The sequence below is a fragment of the Barbus barbus genome (genome assembly GCF_936440315.1).
Source record: "Barbus barbus genome assembly, chromosome: 20".
Classification (NCBI taxonomy): Eukaryota; Metazoa; Chordata; class Actinopteri; order Cypriniformes; family Cyprinidae; genus Barbus; species Barbus barbus.
Window position 1 is genome coordinate 23,112,874 of NC_136748.1, and position 20,905 is coordinate 23,133,778.

The window sequence follows — 20,905 nt, forward strand, 5'->3', positions numbered from 1 at the left end:
GCTAATGTTGCTTAATTAGCTCCCAAAATGAGGGCTTTTGAAGGTAAAACCACATTTTCTCTTTGTCTCGAGGATAAGTCGTTGTACTCAGGCAGATTTTAGCACCTAGAAAGATGTGAATGTGTTGCCACTAAAAAAAGAGGGCTGTGGTGGTATCAGACAGCAATACCATATTTTCTACTATGGTACATACATACAAAAGTTGCCTAACATTTTTTTTAAATGTACTATAGTAGCATATTCTTAATTATTTTTAATTATCTTCTAATAAATTCATTTTTACTCACTATGCTGCACTACAAAAAAAATAAAATGTATGTTATGTATTACTATTTTAAAATGTTATTATAATTTAATTTATATAGAAACAAATAAAAAAAGAAAATATATATACATATATATGTACACACATATACACACACACACACACGTGGTTAGAATGGTTGGTACCCTTGGTAAATATGATTAAAGAAGGCTGGGTCTGCACCCGCAGCCGGTAACGGTACCTGCCAGTGACTGGTAATGACAGAGTAATGGGAGGTACGAGGGAAAACGTGAGGGCAACAGGGCAGAAACACGGTGCCAGCAGGAAGAGCAGATAAAGTGGCAGCAATAAAAATTATATGACTACATACATCATCCTGACAGCGTATAATTTTATCTGAGAGGGCAGGGCCTTTCTGCTTGCTTTGAAATGGATGTGGTACCTAGAAGCCGTCTGGCGTGCATGGAGGTGCTAGAAGAGGAAAACCTCCTCATCTTCACTCGCCAATAGCTCTTTCTACATACTTAATACTTCTCCGGGGTTGTGGGCATTTAATAGCATTTTACATAATGCTCAATGTCCTTATGACTTATTTAGGAAAGTTGAGAATTTCACTTTTTGGGCACTCATAGAACACATAGCTTTAGCTACATCTTTAGGGAGTAGCCCAATTCAGTTTTAGACAACTGAATTGAAATGCATTCTCATTTGATGTAATTATAGAGGAAATTGAGCGAACCCAAAAATAGGATAATCACCATCGTGCAATTGGTAGAACCGTCTCAGCAGTAAGCGACAATTGCTTTGGTTAATGGAGAGGTGTGTGGCTTTCTTAAAGGGCTGGCCGAAAGGCCTTTCACGAAAACCAATTAGACCTACTTCTTATTCCATGCTGTCTCCCACAGTTATACAATAAGCAAAAACAGGAGGCAATTAATCCAGCGCTGTAGCCTACTCACAAGACAGCTTCGGCGTCTCAGAAGGACAGTTGGATTAATAATAAAGGAATTCTGTTTATCGCTTTACAAAGACCTGAAATAAACATTCAGGGGAATACAGCAGGATGGTAAACACTCGTGTAAGCTTTCAGGGATTAAGCAGCACTGAACAAAGTGTTCTTAAGTGGATATAGCCTACTGTAGATCTACACTACCGTTCAAAAGTTTAGGATACTTTTGAGAGTATATATAAGAATGTAGGCCTAATTTATTCCTGTGATGCAAAGCTAATCAGCAGCCATTACTCTAGTCTTCAGTGTCACATGATTCTTTAGAATGGCTGATTTGGTATTATTATTAATGTTGAAAACAGTTTCACTTAATCTTTTTGCAAAAACTTGATTTTTCTGATTTCTTTGATGCATTGAAAGTAAAAAAGAACAGCATTTATTTCAAATATATAATTTTTGTAACATTAGATTTTTACAGCCATGTTTGATCAATCTTGAAAGTCCTTGCTGAATAAAATCTACCAATATCTAAAATTAAAATCTTTAAACAAAACATTTAAGCAAACTCTTGCTGACACCATGTTTGATTAATATTTTAATTATTTTAATTAAATTTAAGTTAAAGGTTGAGACTTTGTTACACTGATGATATTCTTGAAAGTATTATATAAAAAAATTAAGAATTTCAGTACCAAAAAATATTTTGGTTATTACCATATGACAAAATACCACAATATCAAATTACTATGTTTTCTTTATTTTCTTTTTTTTTTTGGGGGGGGGGGGGGGGGGGGGGGGCATGATAATACCATGGTGTGTTTTAAGTACCATGTAAATACTATGATACAGAAACCGTGGTAGCCTAGAAAATCACAATAGTCTTATGTTGTTTTGGAAATTATACTATGGTGAAATCATATTTATTTGGACACGTTTCTAACCATACCACAGTATTTATTCTTGGAGCACCACAATATTGTAATCATTCAGTACCATAGTAGCCTATATATCAAAATACCATAGTCTTACCATGTTTGCAAACCAGGTAACAACTCACATACCCCCTTGACAGTAACACAACAACAAAAGACAGACTGATAAACGCTGCCTAGCAATTATGTCTTTACTGCATGTAAAAAATCAGAAACATTAATCTTACAAATCTCACATGCAGACATGAACTTTTGATAGCATTTCACGAGAGGCAGACACAGTGACAGAAGTGTTTTATCACCATGGTAACGCCGGCCCCCAGTGTTTTCAGTCACAATGGCAATGTCAACCTGGGTCCCTCGGGGAACTTGTCATAGGCAATCTCACACTGGCTTTGACATGTCGTGACACCGCTTGACCAGATTAAAAAGATTATACGCCGTCTCCCTGGTTTTCCTCTGAAGGTCAGCTCTGTTTAGTGTTACAGCCCTGAGTGAGCAAACATGGCAACCAGCCTTAAATCAACAGACCTGCGCCTGGCAAACTGTCACGACTCACAACAGACGAGACTGAATGTCACCACCATCCTGCAGACTGAGAAGTATTGTGTGCGAAGTTAGTCATGACAGGGTAAAATTTAGAACTACGCTTTAAGCCGAGTTGACTTGATGAATAAGTGGTTTCATATTTGCAACACCTGCTCTGGAACGAAGAGTCATTATCTGGGAAGTGATCACAATAATGCATTTATTATGTTATATGTACAATTTGTAATACCAGGTGCATTTTACATAAATAAAACTTGGATGACATTCAAAACAGGCACGTTAGGTGTCACGCTCATAGCCTGATTCGCTTTTCCTCTTCTCATTTTTTTGAGTTACTTCCTCTGATTTCTCACAGCTGTCCGTTGATAAATGTGATGCCTGTGAACTTGGAAAAGTCTGACCAGAAGCAAGTAATTGTCGAACGGTCACATTTACCCGAGACATCTGCAAGTACCAGGAGCAAACGTCCCAATCCTCTTCTGACACACTTTGGATGATGTCATCGTCCTGTTCCTCCGTCTCTAGTCTCTGGCCCAGGCAGGGTGGCAGCATGTTTCCAGTGGGGGCGGGGACGATGCAGGGTACTGCGTGATACAGTAGGCGGCTGGGTCCTGACATCACCATTATGTCACCACTGTTCATGAACATGGCCATGGGCCGGTCTTCCCTCTTAGTCCCGCCCAACAGGAAAACAGCAGTCTGCCCAAAACTAACATCGACAGACAAAAAGAGACTTTGTTGAGTAAGATTTTTAACTCAAACCGTTGCAGTCTGTCAGTCATATAATGTCAGTCAATGGGACTCACGGCTTTGAGAAAAAAAAAAAAACATACACAGACAAAACCAAATTAAACTGCGGCTCATTACGATACATTGAGGTCTAAAGACACAAAACGATCGATCTGTGCAAGAAACTGACTAGTATTTATTTCCGTTTTTACCTCTGATCCGCCGCATGGTCCAACTGTCCTGAGCGCGTTCACATAACAGCCGGCGCGTGACCCGTCGCCGTCTTCTTGCTTTACGGCAGATCGCGGACTTATAAGTGCATTACCGCCACCTATCTCTCAAATGGATCATTGACACTCCTAATTGAGATTGTAGATAGAGTGTCAATGGTCCATTTGAGAGATAGGTGGAGATAGTCAGCGATCCGCCATAAAGCAAGAAGAAGACAATGTATATGGGCGGTTTTCAAACAATTTGAGAAAAGGAGAGTGATATTTGCTACATTGTTTTAAGGAAAAGGAATATTTTAGACAAAAATCCAGATATAATGATGAAAAGAAATAACAATAATAGCTGTATGGATGTCGAGTTTACAATTACAGAACTGAAAGCAGCATTACAAAAATGTGCCAATACTGCTCCTGGGGTTGACAGAGTAAGTTATGTAATGATAAAGCATTTGTCAGATAGTATATTATTAATGATACTTAAGTTGTATAATAAAATATGGACAGAAGGAATTATTCCAAAAATATGGAAGCAAGCTGTAGTAATCCCTATTGCAAAGCCAGGTAAAAATCTAACAAACCCAGGAAGTTATCGTCCAATTGCTCTGACTTCAAACTTATGTAAATTAATGGAAAAGATCATAGTTCATAGACTATCTTATGAACTAGAGAAAAAGGGTAAAGTAAGTATCAATGTGGATTCAGAGGTAAAAGATCAACAATGGATGCATTAATCAAGGTCAGTAATGAAGTAGAGAAGGCAGTAACTATGAAATAAATTATGGCAGTAGTGTATTTTGATATAGAAAAAGCGTATGACACGGTATGGAGAGAAGGGCTGTTAATGAAAGCATCAAGGATAGGAATAGATGGGAAAATGTATAATTGGTTATCTCAACTTTTGTTTGAAAGATCATTTGTAGTACAAGTAGGAGTGTGTCAGTCATCAATTTATAAGGCAGAAAATGGTATTCCTCAAGGGAGTGTTATAAGTCCAATTCTTTTTAATATTATGATTAATGATATTTTTGACAATTTAGGATATGGTGTGGGATGTGCATTATATGCTGATGATGGGGCTATTTGGAAGAGAGGTCGAAATACAACAAGTGATTTCAAGTGTGCAAACAGCTATTAAAAAGGTGGAAGAATGGAGTATAGAATGGAGTTTTAAAATGTCAACTAGTAAATCATGTTATGATATTCAATAGGAAAAAGAAGATTATAAGGATATTGAATTATTATTGTATGGAAAACGTTTAGAACAAGTTAAAGTTTTTAAATATTTAGGAATGTGGTTAGATGGGAAGTATACCTGGAAAAAACATGTTGAGTAAATAGATAAAAAAATGCAGGATGATCTTAAATGTAATGAGGGCAATAGCTGGGAAAGAATGGGGAGCAGAAAGAGACTCAATGCTAACAATATATCAAAGCCTTGATAAGATCTACAATTGATTATGGATGCATGATTTATGGTTCAGCATCAGAATCATTATTAAGGAGTCTAGGATACAATATAGAGCTCTTAGAATATGCTTTGGAGCAACTAAAATAACACAAGTCAATGCATTATTAGTAGAGGCAAATGAAATGCCATTGTGATTAAGGAGAGTTAAATTGTCTCTGGTATTTTGGACATCTTTAAAGAGTTACACTGGAGAATGTATAGCTAAAGATGTTTTAAATAATTGTTGGGAATACTTAGAAAAGGGAGAGGATATGGATGGAAGATAAACCAGTTAGCAGCGAAATATCAGATTGCAAATATAGAATGCAGTATGTCACCTGTATGGGGAGAGGTTCCGATATGGATAATCCCTGAGGTCAAAATTGATTTAGAGATGTTAGATAAAAAACGGGAATGGGAGGAAATGGGTATGGTTAAATATCATGTATATAAGTACATACAGGAAACATTCTATATGCACATCTATACTGATGGATCTAAAGACCCAAGAACAGGGATTACAGGAATAAGAGTGTATATTCCATAGTTTAAAATATCAATATCTAAATGATTAACACCTAAATTGTCAACACATACTGTTGAAATGGTCGCGATTATAATAGGATTAGAGGAGGTAAAACCAGACAGAGTAGTGATATGCTCTGACACTGCTTTAATATCATTATTTACTCATCATTCTTCTAGAGAAGATCTGATGTGTGAAATATTTTCATTATTATGGCGAATACAAAGGAAAGGAGTGGTAGTTGATTCTGCTGGGTGCCAGCGCATGTAGGAGTAGCTGGTAATGAATATGCTGATGAATAAGCAAAAAATGCTTTAAAAAGGGAAGAAATAGATTTTAATGTTCCTTTAAGTAAAGGTGAAGTTAAATCTATTATTAAGGAAAATATTATTAAAGAGGAAAAATGGAATACAGATAATAAGGGGCGGCATTTATATAATATTAAAAAACTGGTAGATACTAAGAAAAGTATAAGTGGTAGAAATAGAAAATTACTAGGATTTGGCATATTTGTTAGGTTATGATTTTAATAGAGATAGAGTAGGATACAGAATACTAATAGAATACATATATACTACTGGATTAAGTGAAAGGATTTAATATAGAATAAGGATTTTTCTCTACCTCATATTGCTGCTATTATATACCCTGTACAACTTTTTTGCACATTATTTTGCACATTCCTCTTAGTACTATTTAAGTCAACAACATACTGACCTGCACATTTATATTTATATTTTTTATCTATCTTTTTATTTTATTCTTTTATTTTATTTTTTTCTACTTTTCTTCTCTTAATATTTGTATACTTTATAATTGCACTGTCCTTGGAGCGGACCTGACCTACATTTCACTGCTGGTTATACTCTGTATAATTGTGTATGTGACAAATAAAACTCTTGAATCTTGAAAGGATGCTCTGGTATATTGCAGATTTTAGGGTCCAATCGGGAGGAGCTGAACACGCAGCGCCAGATGGGACTTAGGGAGATGGAATGGGATGGAGCATCAAATAATTATATAGCCTATAATATATGGATGGATGTGAGAAAGACGCAGGACAAAAACAAGGAAAAACTGATTATAAATAAATCATGACTGCATAACAGCAAAGGTAGGTGGCGATATGCACAAAGAATGCAACGCGCCAAAAAACGGAAGACGACGACCTCAATGTATCGTTACGAGCCTCAGGGTTTAATTTGGTTTTGCTTGTGTATGTTGTTTTTTTTTGTTTTCTCTCAAAGCCGTGAGTCCCATTGACTGACATTATATGGCTGACAGACTGCAACGGTTTGAGTTAAAAATCTTTGTTTGTGTTCTACTGAAGAAACAAAGTCACCTACATCTTGGATGCCCTTGGGGTAAGCAGATAAACATCAAATGTTCATGTTTGGGTGAACTATCCCTTTAACATGCTTTTATGACTAAACTTCATTCCATCATTCTGTAAAGCAGAACAGAAATAATAAAATACATACACTAACATTCAAAAGTTTGGAGTCAGTAAGATTTTTAAAAATGTTTAGGAAAAAAGGTCTCTTATGCTCAACAAGTCTACATTTGTTTGATCAAAAATACAGTAATAGTAATATTGTGAAAAATATTACAATTAAAAATTATTATTTTTTTAATTTTAATATATTTCAAAATGTAATTCATTCCTGTGATGGCAAAATTGAATTTTCAGTGTTACTTAATCATTTTGATATGCTGCTTTAGTAAAGTAAAGTAAAGTCGTGACGTATTGTCAAGTATGGTGACCCATACTCGAAATTGGTGCTCTGCGTTTAACCCATCCAAGTGCACACACACACAGCAGTGAGTAGTGAACAAATGCGCACACACACACACACACACACACACCGTGAACACACACCCGGAGCAGTGGGCAGCCATGCTGCAGCGCCCGGGGAGCAATTGGGGGTTCGGTGCCTTGCTCAAGGGCACCTCAGTCGTGGTATTGAGGGTGGAGAGAGCGCTGGACATTCACTCCCCCCACCTACAATCCCTGCCGGCCGGGGACTCGAACCCGCAACCTTTCGATTACGAGTCCGACTCTCTAACCATTAGGCCATGACTTCCCCCCTTTAGTGTTCAAGTAACATTTCTTCTTTTTATTATTATTATTAATGTTGAAAATGTTTGTGCTGCTTAATTTGTGGAAGCAAAAATATATTTTCCAGATTATTTTGATGAATACAAAGTTCAAAGGAACAGCATTTATTTTGCCGCTTTTGATCAAAATAATGCATCCTTTCTAAATAAAACTATTAATTTATTTAAAAAAAAAATTTTTTGACTGCAAATATTTAAAAATGGTGGCGTAATGCACATTTGTTCTTCTTCAGAATGATGTACTAGTTCTAAGCTTTCTGTCTTTATTTAAAGCACAAAACATTAAATTTCCCAACACATCCTTAATCAATCCCATGATTTCAACACTCATAAGTAATATATGTCATTATATGGAATTAAAATTTGAGCAATATATATTCCTCACCTGAAAGACAGCAAAGGTCGGGTATGGTCGAGCTCTGATTCGTCAACATGGATTCCAAGCGAGGAATCAGATCGGTAGTAGTTGAGAATGCCCGCCTCTGCGTTAAAGCCAGCAAAGCCACAGGCTGCAGCCACTTTGTGAGAAAGCAAGTGAAGTTCCTTGGGGAAGGGAGTGTAGTGGTCTGGAGAGTAAGTCTGCAGAACGAAAGTATGGCAGAATAGTATGCCGCATTATAGTACAATGGAGTAAATGCCTCGCATTATAGGAGTAGGCCTTCTATTATATGCAGCCATTTAGCGGTCGCTTTTATTCAAAGTGACTAACAGTACAGGTAACCTAGGGTTAAATTCCTTGCTCAAGGGCACAATAGCTAATCTAGATCAATAACACAGTAGTCCATACCACCCTGATGTATGGAAGCTTATTTCCAATAAACGGAATAAAAAAAGGTAAATATGACTCTCTCACAACTAGTTTATATTTAACATTTCAGATATTTTTTGACAAACTCACAATAGTATGAAGAAATGTCATAATTGTGAGATATAAACTTGCAATTGTGAAATAAAAAGTCACATTTACCTTTTTCTTTTATTCCACTGCATAAACAAATTCATGTCCTTTTATCGTGAAAAATGGATGTTTTGTCATTGTTGCAAAATGCAAATATGACTAACATCATGATTGACATAACTGTTAAAAGAGCTTTTGCAGCGTTCTTTCGCCTCTGTGGCTTTCGCAGTGGGTCATTGTCAGCGGTTATGCGTGAAAGTGTAATCAATGGACAATCATATGAACACAGCCTCTCCAAAGAGCTGAATTAGCAGCTTACGCGTCTGATCCGAGCGGGGTGAATGTCTCAGCCTTCAGTTCTACTTAAAGGGAGAAGGAAAGAGTGTCTGCTTAAAATTCACTGATTGCCGTCAGACGTTCGACGGTGTCAAACTAACATCAGAGCTAATGAATCCTGTGTGCACCTCCTGACTGATTTAATAGGACAGAAGACTAAACCCTTTTATGTAATTAGCATATAAACGAGACAGGCCTGTACAATTAGAGATGAAATGTCCTGAAAGCAGCAAATAATGCTAATAAGATCCAGGATAATGTTTTCTCCCCCAGGAAAAACAATAGGCTCCATTGTAAAATATTTATTTTGGCAAAAAGAAAGGAAATAAAATAAATAAATAAAAAATACATGCATTTTAAATAAATAAATAAATAAATATACTACAGTATAACTGGTACTGTTTAAACTAACTGTAAAACATACATACTGTACACAACCCTTCAAAAGTCTATTTTTAATGTTTTATGCTGACCAAGGCTGTTTTTATTTGATAAAAATACAGTAATATTGTGACATTTTTTACAATTTGAAATAAATGTTTTCTTTTCCCTATTTTTATATATTTAAAATGCTATTTATTCCTGTGATGGCACACCTAAATTTTCAGCAGCTTTACTCCAGTCTTCAATGTCATGATCCATCAGAAATCATTCTAATATACTAATTGTGGAGACTGTGATACATTTTACAGGATTCTTTAATATCATCGTTACATGGTTGCACTTATTACATTAAATATAAAATTGCATTATAAAAATCTAATGAAATTACATTTAGCATTAGACGCACAGCTAAAGCATGTAAAAAGTACTTCAGAGAGTGAATGTTGTACCTTGGAGTTCCAATCATAGTGGTAACCTAGTGTTACCCAGCGCAGTTTTTCTAGCAGAGTTCTGGGCTCTCTTTTCCTGCAGCCTTTCCTCCTGCAATAATACACAGACTCATTCAGATAAGGAACCGTGTGAGATGGATCAGGTGCAGTGCAGGAGCACAAACCATTTACACAAATGTTTTGTGATAAAGAGGTTCTAACAAACTGCAAATCCTCAAATCAATCATCTAGGTCTCAGTAAAATTACTACAGACCTAGCCACAAGGAAAGCATCTACGGGGATGGAAAATGCTCAGTAGAGGATGAAGATACTCAAAATACACATATATAACATATGTTTTATATATATATATATATATATATATATATATAAAAAAAGCCTAAATACACAGAAATAATATGCAATAAAATTATATTCTACTAAGTTGCCAATGCAAGGCAAGAACTTACCGAATAACATCTTTACTTTTTTCCCAGATGTTTTCAGTCTCCACAGATGACATATGCATATCCAGGTTACACACATTGGGTTTCTGTGGATAGATCTTCAGACACTGCTTTGCCCAGTACTGCTGAGAACCCGGCAGGAATGGGTTGGATATAAAGATAAACCCTACATTCCAACAGAGACAATATAATTAACAACCTCATCAAAAGTGTAAAGGACAACAAGGAAAATTCCCATAGCAACATGTTTTATACAGTGTTCTGTGTTCTCATATATTGACATAATCACATAGAACATCAATTAAACCCATACAATTCTGAACAACATACAGATTGTTAATTATTCTAAACTGCCACAGGCCTATATAAACCATACCTGGATATCCATGAAGACCAAATGCCCTCCAGTCTTTTACCGGCCGAAGACCATCTTTGGAAACATCTTCCTCGCTTACAGGAGTGGAGTTCAGTTCACAGACAAAAACCTAGCAAAGCAGACCAAAACTGAATTTGTGCCAAGTTCTGTAAGCATCTAATATTACATTTGATGCCAGAATTAGCCAATAAACATAGTTTATAGCCAAATTAGTTAATAAATATAAGTAAAAAAATATTCTAACAACGGGTAAATAATAACATTTAAATGTTTAGTATTGAAATGTTGTATGCATTTGGCAATTTTATTTAATTTCTTTATTTTCTTAAATGTGTGTGTATATAGTATTTACAGAGTTTTAGTTACTTTTTCTTATCTAAGTATAACAATATTATACACAGTTAAGTAAAGACGTCTTAAAACACGAATATGGCAACATTCATCAAGTCTGAATGGCTCACCTTGTCATTATAAGGTCTGGTTTAATAAACATTGCACATAGTCCGATTAGTTAATAAATTAATATCAATAACAATATGATACACAGTTTAGGAAAGGCTTATAGCATCATAAAGTTAATAAATATGGAAATATTCTTCTAATCTGAACGTCTCACCTTGTCATTACAAGGTTTGGAGAAGTTAATGACCTCACTGAAATCTGGAGGAGGATTTCTCCTCTTGTAAAACTTGAACAATTTTCTAAAAGCATCTTCTCCATGCTCCACTATGGAGGCTGCCATCTTTGCCGTCATCTCGTGACCTTTCTACATCTGACGTCAACGAAACAAATCTTCGATTTGATTTAGACATATTTATTATATAATGCATACAAAATAACAATTATGAGCATAAATATATCGTAATAAGTGGTTTTAAGTTTATAAATTGTATAGGTTGATGGAATAAATATGTATTCTTCTGGTCACGTGGTTGGGGTCACCATCAGTTTCATTCGCAAGGACGAAACATGGCGGCGATAGCAGCAAGCAAGAAGGTGTTTGAATTATTTGTGTCAAAATTACCATGGACCGTAGCAACGAGTGAGTAAAGGGTGTAATTTAACCAATGATTTTACACCAGATGAGTACGAATCATGTTCGCAAGTTAATTGTCATTATACTTAAAGCAGAAGCGTCTTTGATAGTTTGGGATATAATGTTTTGCAAATAATTGTCTAATGTATGTTATTGCACGGTTTCAGGGGAAGTTAAAGAATATTTTGGGCAGTTTGGCCAGGTGAAGAAGTGTCTACTGCCATTTGTAAGTATAAGGTCTTAGAATGCACTAAGATATAATGTTTCATCTTGTTAAAAGGCTGTAGTGCTGAGATGATTTCTCTCTTGTCTAACAGGATAAAGAGACAGGTTTTCATAGGGGGTTTTGCTGGATAGGGTTCACTACAGAGGAAGGACTACAGAATGCATTACAAAAGGATCCTCACATCATTGAAGGAGCAAAGGTGAGTGAACTAGATGAAGTAGCCATAGATATTTTAGTTTGAACATCTGCATCAAAAATGTAATTTTCAATTTTTCTATTAATGCAGCTCCAGGTGCAAAAAAACAGAAAGCTGTTTTCTGGAAGAAAATCAAACAAAGAAGCAGAAGACATCTGAAGAAGACCTCAGAAATGATCTGATTTCAAGCGTCAAATGTCTTCAGCAACGCAGAATTTAATTTATTGTGGATGTCTCTTCACTGGGCATACTTGTTTTTCAGAAGTCAAACGATGAGTGTTGATTGTCATTTTATTGTCTGGTGTTTTTTTTTCTTCTTATGGAACATTTAGTGAAATGTGAGTCAAATAAAACACAAATTTGGAAAGTCATTTGCTGTGTTGGCTACAGTTGGCTTTTCTTTGTCAGTCTACTCATTTTTGTGTGTATTTCAGCATTTTGCCTTTTACAAAAATTCAACAGCGTGCTCTAATTTTTTTTTTTTTCCAGGAACATTTTTGTTATAATGGGGGAAAGTCTCTTCACATCTTGAATGCAATCAATAGTTAAAATGATCTTTAAAAAAAATATATATATCAATCTTTTGTGGAGGACTCAAGACTGAAAAATGTTCATCCAATCATTGCATTCGGTCCGAATGCAATGATAGGATGTCTTACCTGCCTGTAAACGTATATATTATCTTCACAGCCAGTGGTGACAATTTGGGGCGTGGCTGATGTAACAGGACGAGCCAGAGGGTGTTTGTTGGCCGGTTTGGAAAAAAAAAAAATAATTCTTGGAAGTGCTAGTAAAATTCGAAGGGGTATGTGACCCACCAATAAATCCACAAAAGAAGAACGTTTGAAGACTTGCCAAAATACACAATGGTGTAAAACAAGTGTATACATTGGCAGTGTTTTTACAAAAATGGATCAATTTGATGAAATTAATCTATTTGGGTTTCATCTATATGAAGAATTTGTGGAGTTTCTTCTCTGCAGATAAGCTAAACTTCCTAATACTTTTTATTGAACGTTGACTATTACTTGTTGATACGTCTTCACTTTTATAGACCTGTAAGAGCGTTGTTTGAAAACGTTAATCTCCCGCTGTAATTCATTATTACTTTACATGAAATAGATGAGTGATAACTTTAGTATTTTATGTAAAGCTTAGGTTATGCAAATGCATGAATCATTTAATCAGTGTTGTTCATTTATTTAGAGGTTAATCAAGGCTGCATGGATGACTTTGCTAATGTTCCGGTCACATTATCTGTCTGAGCTGATGTCATGTTAAATCTTGTCACGCTCCATCACTACCCTGTCCTCTTCACCTGAAAGAAAAAGCATAGGCCTGTGTAATGTGTTTTAAAATGTATCTGTTGCTTCTCTGTAAGAAGAATTTGATTGTGTTTTATTTGCAGTGAACATCTGCTCAGTTATGTCATTTGTATGGTAATAATTAAAAATGGGATATGGTCAATAATTTTTGTACTTACATCCACTTACCATAATTTAATGGTGTGATACTTATCTGAAAATGTTAAAATTAAGTTTCAATCATGAGAATGCATTTGTTGTAGGAAAATAAATCATAGCTGTGTTGGTTTCTCACGTGCTTGAAAATAGATTCATATCTTAAAATATTTAATTTTTAAATGGTACAGATAGGTATTTTTTCCACTATTAACTGAATGTAATTGTAAACTACAATGACCATGATGCATTGCGTGCCACGCACGTTGCGTTGTCAACAGCAACGCCAGAGTTGAAACGTCACAGAGCGACACCGGTTAGTGGATGACAGCGTGAGTCAATGAAGGTAAATCAATCAGCTTTTTTGTGATTCTCTGAAAATACATCATTAACCACAGCTATTAACTCAGACATCATGCAATAAACCCGTGGCGACTCTTTTGTTCTATTCTCTCAAGCGCTTGTGTAACATAAACGTTATTTGTGATCAGTCTTTCACTACACTGACTGATGTTATGAATGAAACTGTGGTGGTGTTTCATTTAACTCATTCATAAATTTGGTAAATATCGCCATATTTCTTCAGTTGTGTAAGCAGGTTCATTTATTAGTTTTCAAAACCATCTCACATAGTCAAAAACAATGACGCCACAACCTTGGTGCCACGCCCCCAATCGTTTATTAGCAGCAAATTAAACAGCATTTTATTAGTGATTACTGTGTATTGTTTACTATGTATCATTTTTGAAAATATTAGTATATAATTAATGATTTAATTGTTATTTGCTAGCATTATGTATGGGAATGCACAAATATGAGAAATGAAATAATTAGTTATCAAAGTCTAACCTTGAGTGTAATGTGTTTTTTAATCTTAGCTGATGTTTTGAATATACAGTACTTACTGCTCAGTGATAATGTTGATGGATCCCTGTCTTTTTGCAGCTCCTCGCATGGCTGTTCGACTGCTGAAGGTATCATCTGTAGCCACTGCAGTGTTCGCTTCATCAGGATTCTACCTGTACAGCAAAAATGTGGACTTCGGTGATCTCAGCATCGTCAGATTTGGGAGGGCAGCCGCAACAGTAAATTATTATTTCATTTAATACTTTGAATTCATTAAAGTTTTAATCCCTTTGAATTTTTTAAATAATAAATATTACTTTTATATTCAATGATGTATTAAATATTAATTTAATATGAAATATTTTTGATACTCGTGCTTTATTCACAGTAGGTAAATTACTTTAAAAAATATGTAAAATAAAATGCAAATACAACATATTTTAAAATGCATTGTCCTGTCCAATGTGCAGATATTTATTCACAGTTTTCTTATTTTTCTTTGAAATGTACCATGGTAAAACCATTGTATCTTTTGCATTACTTTGATGTACCACCATGTTAATTCCATACATGGTAATCATTTAGTACCATAGTACTGAAATCATATTTAAATAAGATTTTACCATCTGATATGTATCACTGTAACGTGGTACACAAGATCACTTTTATTTAAGAGTTGAGATTTTCACAGTATGTTAGTTTTTGAGTGATAACTTCAATTGATGAATTGGAGTTTAAAAATTGATTTAAAAAAAAAAAGTGTACTTTATTTTAATACTTTTGAATAATTCTTAAATACTACTTCGTTTGAGTCACTGTAATTAAATTACACCGTATTTGCATTTTTTCTTAGTATTTTAAATGTATTGTTTTGCCTCTATTATGCAGATTTTTATTCACAGTTTTCTTCTTTGTCTCTGAAATGAATGTTTTCAGACGGCTGTCATCAGTTATGACTACCTCACCACTTTCAGAGATGTACAGTATGGGACAGAAGAGTACTGGGCTGTCAAATCAAAGGTAAAACTTTTTGTCTCAGTGGTGATAGGTTATATCTAGGAATATCTGCTGTGTGGACATTTTTCTTTTTTATTTCATTTATTTTGGGCTTTTGCACTTATTTTAGAAGAAAGTGGAGTGTAGCCAGAAAAGTAGGGGTCCCTGGGCTCTGCCATGGACATTTTTCTTGAAAATCCTAATTTCAAGAAAAGAATATTGTGGTCCTGTAAAATAATATTTATAGAGATGAATGAGCACTTTTGCCATAGATTGCCCTAAATATGTGCTGCTTTTATGAACCGCATAGTTTGCCACCAAGAGATCCAGAAAAGGCCTGAACAGTCATAAATCGCTTCTATATATATAATGACATAAGCAGTGTGCATTTCAGGAATATTTATTGTGATATTCCACTAACCCATAAGAATTATTGTTGCAGGCTCTATGATTTTTAGTCATAACCTTGCACATACACATCAATTTTTACTTCTGCATTTTGTGTGTATTTATGTAATCTTAAATTACATGTACTTTAATAAGCAATTGTATTTTATTAAATGTCATCCATGCCAACACATTACTCAAGGTAATATGATGGCATGTAAGTCAATAATCAACACGTAATCTCATTATTTATGCATTGATCGGGCTTTCAAAACGCACCATTAAATTAAAACACCCTAAACAATCTGCTTTGCTGTTTGTAGGATCATAGCTGCAAATGCCAAGCAATAATTATTGTTCCATTTCCACCCCTGTGTATAAAGGCCATTTGAACAGCTCCGTCAGGTACAGTTAAACAGCTGGAGCAGGGAAAGGTTGCAGTCTCTCACCTGTGTGTGCGAGTCTGAGCGCTGATGGCAGTCGCTGAAGGGAAGTGCTGAACCCTGAAGAGCAGGGTCCGAGCCAGATGCACTCTCTGCCAGGCCCGGGTGCGGAGGATAGGGTGCCGTTCTCCTTCCCCCTCGGGGCCCGCAGTCAAGCCTGGCTACACACGCTGATTAGAATTAATGCAGGCCCCTGATTTAATATAGAGGAGAGATTTGGCTTCTAATTATTCTCTCACTAGGCGATTCAGTTCAGTGGACTTAGGTTGTTTCGGATCATTCTTGCTTAGATTTTTCCCAGTTACCGTTTTTCTGCATTCTGGACATTTGTACAAATGAACAGGTTTAAAAGTCTTTTAAATAGCGAACACCTAAACATCTTTGTTTTTTGGGAAGTGTTTAATGTACTGTGATATGACATATGACTATGTTTTTTGGACATGATAACTATGGTAATACCATATTGTTCTGCACATTTACCATAGCACAGTATTAGTAAAACCACTGTATATTTTGCAGTACCTTGGTGTACCATGACAAAAACATAGTAATTACATATTGTAATCCTTTAGTACCATAGTGTTTATTTCAATTAATTAATGTAACGGTTACACTTTATTTGAAGGTGTTCTTGTTACAGTGTAAGTATTGAGTAATATTAATTAACTACTATATGGTGGTTAGGATTAGGGTTTGGCTTAGGGTTACTTGCATGTAATTAAGCATACTTTATTATTATAATAGTAAGTACATGTAACGTGTAACAAGGACACCTTAAAACCAATCTAGTGTTAGTTACCAGTCTAACACATCAGTGTAATGTGGTACACAATATCACTTTTGAGTATGCATTTGAATAATTGTGGCAAGTTGATTCAAACACAGTTTGAACTGATTTGAAATTGTTCAAACTTTGTTTGGGTATTTTTTTAAACTTTACTTTTTAATAAGTCATACCATGACTTGTTATCTGTATTAATAAATACCAGCTACATTTCAATGCATAACCTCATAATCATTTTGCAGTGTCTCAGTGTTTAGTGGATCAAGGTTCATGTTCATAATATACTAATTCAAATTATAGGGAACTAGAGAGTGGCATGAGATGTACTCATAGTTTGGTATCGCCGCATTTGCGTTTTCATGTTTCAGCTCTAAAATGTGTGAGGGAGGAGGGTTTTTGGGAGGCAGTGGATGTTTTGCAGAAGGACAAGCATGTCTCATTGCTCCATGAGAACAGTGCAAGGGATCATGGGGGAGCTCCCAGGTGTTGCGGCTCTGTAATGGCCACAGCATGCGACTCTTGTAATGAGGGGCGTTCCACGCAGTTAACCATGCCTCTGCTCTCTGCAGACCAGACCACCTGCTCTTTGTGCCAAGTGCTTTCCATCTCAGCCATTAAATCACTATTCACTTTTGTGTGATGTAATGATTGCTGAGATTCTAGACAGTTTTACTTATTGTACGTTTTACTAACCACATCAACATGAATGTTACAGTTTTAATTAATAGTTTTATTCAGCAAGGATACAGTAAATTTATCAACACAACTGTTTTCAACATTGATAATAATAAGAAATGCTTCTTTAGCACCAAATCAGCTTATTAGAACAACTTCTGAAGGATCATGTGACACTGAAGACTGTTGAAAATTCAACTTTGCCATCAAAGGAATTCAATTTTAAAATAGAAAAGTTATTTAAGATGCTAATAATATTTCACAATATTACTGTAATCTTCATCAAATAAATGCATAAGAGACTTCTTCTAAAAACATAAAAAAATTCTACAGATCCCAAACCTTTGAATTGTATTTTAAACGGCCTTTTTTATATTGATTTAAATTATATTGTTAAATTATAGTGTTATATTGAGGAGGTTACTTTTGTTGTTACAAATTTACAAATATTTTGTCCATTGGCATTAGATTGTGAAAAATGGTTTTATTTGATGGGTTGCAAAATAGGGCTTGGTGACGTCAGCTAAAAGTAATTTCAGAGGTTGTTACATTTTGAATAATTTTGATTATATGCCATTTTGAACAGCTCATTAAACAGAATAGATAATTTAACCCATTCAGTTGAACAGATCATTAAAGTACATTCAGATATGATCAGTCTGGTATAGAATGTTTAAATTAGGGCCGGCAGTTGATTTGAATGTCTTTTGAAGATAATTAAAAAACGTTTTATTGTGACAGATGAGTAAAGCGTTGAAGAAAAGTTACTTTAAAATTTAATATTTAGTTTTGATTTATTTCCATATCATTGAACTTAAGCCTATATGCTAACAGTCTGCAGCAATTAGTTTGGTGTGTTAAAATGCGCTATATGACTGATGCTTTGACCATTGAGTCCATGAGCTATTGTCTTCTACGCTAAATATCCCAATTCGACTTTTAGAGCTGACAATACCTTGCTTCTTCCTTCATATAATCTTTGCTGTTGGATATTGCATGATAGATTCACATGCATTTGCCCCTGTTTCTCCCACTGTGCTGACACATTATTAGCAGTCAAAGGTGGCAAAATGAACTACTTAGAAAGTATTCCTGGAGAGCGAGAAGTCACTGGGTCCACAGTTGGTATTTCTTAAATAGATGCTTTTGGCCCTTTTAACCCACAGCTGATGTCTTCTGATAATGTATTCTATGAATAGTAAGGAAAAATAATTTTTCCTGCAATGTCAGTGTGGCTCCATTGAAAGGAGCCCAGCAGTGAGAGCCAGATGAGAGAGACTACATCTGTTATCTGCTTTTGGAAAGACCACCGGAGAACATTGGTGACACCCAAACTCCAGCCTGCAGTGCCTTGCCTGATTTGTTTCACCTTATAAATCATTTTTTAGTTGCAGATGCCATTTACATTTTCTTTCTTTTTGAAGTAGAGTAACCATTTGAAGAGTTGGTACATGTACATGGTTCATTAAAACTTAATTTAAAACAAATTAAAATGGCATTTGATCATTTGTTTCAGCTGACAAATGTTTTTAATGATAGACATTAATTCAGTCAATAAATGTTATGTATAAATCTATGCTGACAAGCAGAGGGAAATTTCTCTGTATTATTTCATAACTTTATAGGTCTTAGACAATGCCACATTGCATTTGATTTCTTAATTTAAGTATTCAATTAAAAATTTAATATTTATAGTGAATATAATTTATTATATTTCTAATTATTATGAAATATATATATTATTCTAATGATATTCTATCATTATTATATTAAGTAAAGTAACAGATTTACTCAATTATGAATTAAATTTGATTTTTTTTTTATTATTATTATTAATATTTATTTAGACTTTGCAGTTGTAGTTTAAAATGACTACCAGCAGCAGTTATAGTACCTAAACCACAAAAATGAAGGTGAATCTGGAAACTAGAGCCACCTCCCTCCCCTCCTATTCTCTCAAAAACTATCATGTAGAAACTGCAGGATATCGCAGCGAGACAAGCTGCTCTCCGGCCTGCTTTGATTACGGCACATGGACACCTGCAGTTTTAGACGACAACACCGGTGGCACGCAGAGCTCTAGCGATGCTGAATAATGCATGCACTCAAAGTTGGAGGGCAGGTGTACCAGGCGCTGCCGCTGTCAGATGGGCATCGGAGCACAAACGGATGTAATCTGTTTTCCCTGGCGCTTAGAGGCTCTGCTGTAAAATGCACTTTTTCTACCCACTGCTCAGAAGATAGTCTAGCTTTATGTTCTCCTACCCTGTGTGTGGTCTTCGTTGAGGAGAGGATATGGGTCCCATCGTGGCTGACCGATTACCCTCTGAACAATCTGAGGAGATGATGTGAATCATTGTGTGAATATCACAGATGTAAAGTGTTGAAAAGTGTCAGAATCCACTCTGTAAATGAGTGGTTCTGAACTGGTGGGTCAAGACCCATTTTGGGAAAAAACTATGCTAAAAGCAATTATTAAAATGCAATTAAACACATAATTGCACATTATAGCTAAATATATAGACATGAACTTGTAGTCAATGTTTAATTTTGAAGTTGATTTGCTGTTTACTTATGATAGGACAATATGAACAGAAAGCTACAGTACAAAAATCTGCAAAGTTGCATTGTTGAATTTTGCTTGCATTGCTTTTGCTTTTCTATCATATATTTTCAAACTACATTTGGGGTCAACTAACATCAGTTGAATTGGCGAATTAAATTATTTCTGTTATCAGCATTGTGTTGGTACTGAGCATGTGCATATAGTGTTGACTTTTATGATTAATTAAGATTTTAATTAGTAAATTATATGTATATATTTTTTGCTCTTTTACTGAAGCCCACTGGTTAAGGTACTATGGTCTGGTTTAGAACATAGCCAGTTGTTCAAACGAATTTTTTTTAGTGGCATGTTTGGCAAAAGGCGGATCACTGTCCCTAAACCTGCTGTAAAGGTATCCTAGGCTGTTTTCACAGTTGACCGTGCGATTTTTCACTTATTCAAGGATGACTGAGCATCATCCTTTATTCCCCAGGGAGTTTGTCTGAGCAATAGTATGAAGTTACTGTTTGTTTACAGATGCATTTTCTGTTGTTGTTGGTATTTTGTTTGCATATGTGCGTTTTTGACTTGTACATTTGTTGATGTGTGTATAAGTGTGATAGTTTGCAGAGGTCTCAAAGTCCTTGACCAGCCCTCACGGAGCATTTGCACAGTA

At 35.3% G+C, this 20,905-nt stretch overlaps 3 protein-coding genes across 3 annotated transcripts in view; 2 read left to right on the top strand and 1 right to left on the bottom strand.

Moving 5' to 3' along the window:
* Positions 1-2,004: 2,004 nt before the first annotated feature.
* LOC306886712 (nucleic acid dioxygenase ALKBH1-like) lies at positions 2,005-11,393 on the bottom strand. Its single transcript, XM_079444041.1, has 6 exons — positions 11,252-11,393; positions 10,636-10,744; positions 10,263-10,425; positions 9,813-9,903; positions 8,131-8,324; positions 2,005-3,404 (listed from the first exon to the last, which is right to left on the bottom strand). The coding sequence occupies exons 1-6, from the start codon at positions 11,387-11,389 to the stop codon at positions 2,975-2,977; spliced, it is 1,125 nt and encodes a 374-aa protein (XP_079300167.1). The 5' UTR covers positions 11,390-11,393; the 3' UTR covers positions 2,005-2,974.
* A 194-nt stretch (positions 11,394-11,587) lies between these two features.
* Positions 11,588-13,687, top strand: slirp (SRA stem-loop interacting RNA binding protein). Its single transcript, XM_079443193.1, has 4 exons — positions 11,588-11,677; positions 11,839-11,897; positions 11,989-12,096; positions 12,184-13,687. The coding sequence occupies exons 1-4, from the start codon at positions 11,605-11,607 to the stop codon at positions 12,250-12,252; spliced, it is 309 nt and encodes a 102-aa protein (XP_079299319.1). The 5' UTR covers positions 11,588-11,604; the 3' UTR covers positions 12,253-13,687.
* A 154-nt stretch (positions 13,688-13,841) lies between these two features.
* LOC306886550 (aarF domain-containing protein kinase 1-like) overlaps positions 13,842-20,905 on the top strand; it is a gene marked incomplete at its 3' end in the record, with an annotated part of 120,008 nt that continues 112,944 nt past the window's right edge. The window contains exons 1-3 of the mRNA XM_079443737.1: positions 13,842-13,899; positions 14,499-14,638; positions 15,336-15,419. Coding sequence (XP_079299863.1) covers positions 14,507-14,638; positions 15,336-15,419 — 216 coding nt within the window. The 5' untranslated portion in view covers positions 13,842-13,899; positions 14,499-14,506. The remainder of the gene's footprint in view (positions 13,900-14,498; positions 14,639-15,335; positions 15,420-20,905) is intronic.

Excerpts from the sequence above, each read along its gene's own strand:
- LOC306886712 (XM_079444041.1), bottom strand. The coding sequence starts at position 11,389 with ATGACGGCAAAGATGGCAGCCTCCATAGTGGAGCATGGAGAAGATGCT. Across the intron at positions 9,904-10,262 it reads AAAAGTAAAGATGTTATTCG|GAGGAAAGGCTGCAGGAAAA; the intron begins GTAAGTTCTTGC and ends GTATTATTGCAG. Across the intron at positions 8,325-9,812 it reads ACTATGATTGGAACTCCAAG|ACTTACTCTCCAGACCACTA; the intron begins GTACAACATTCA and ends TTCGTTCTGCAG.
- slirp (XM_079443193.1), top strand. The coding sequence starts at position 11,605 with ATGGCGGCGATAGCAGCAAGCAAGAAGGTGTTTGAATTATTTGTGTCA. Across the intron at positions 11,898-11,988 it reads AGAAGTGTCTACTGCCATTT|GATAAAGAGACAGGTTTTCA; the intron begins GTAAGTATAAGG and ends CTTGTCTAACAG. Across the intron at positions 12,097-12,183 it reads ACATCATTGAAGGAGCAAAG|CTCCAGGTGCAAAAAAACAG; the intron begins GTGAGTGAACTA and ends CTATTAATGCAG.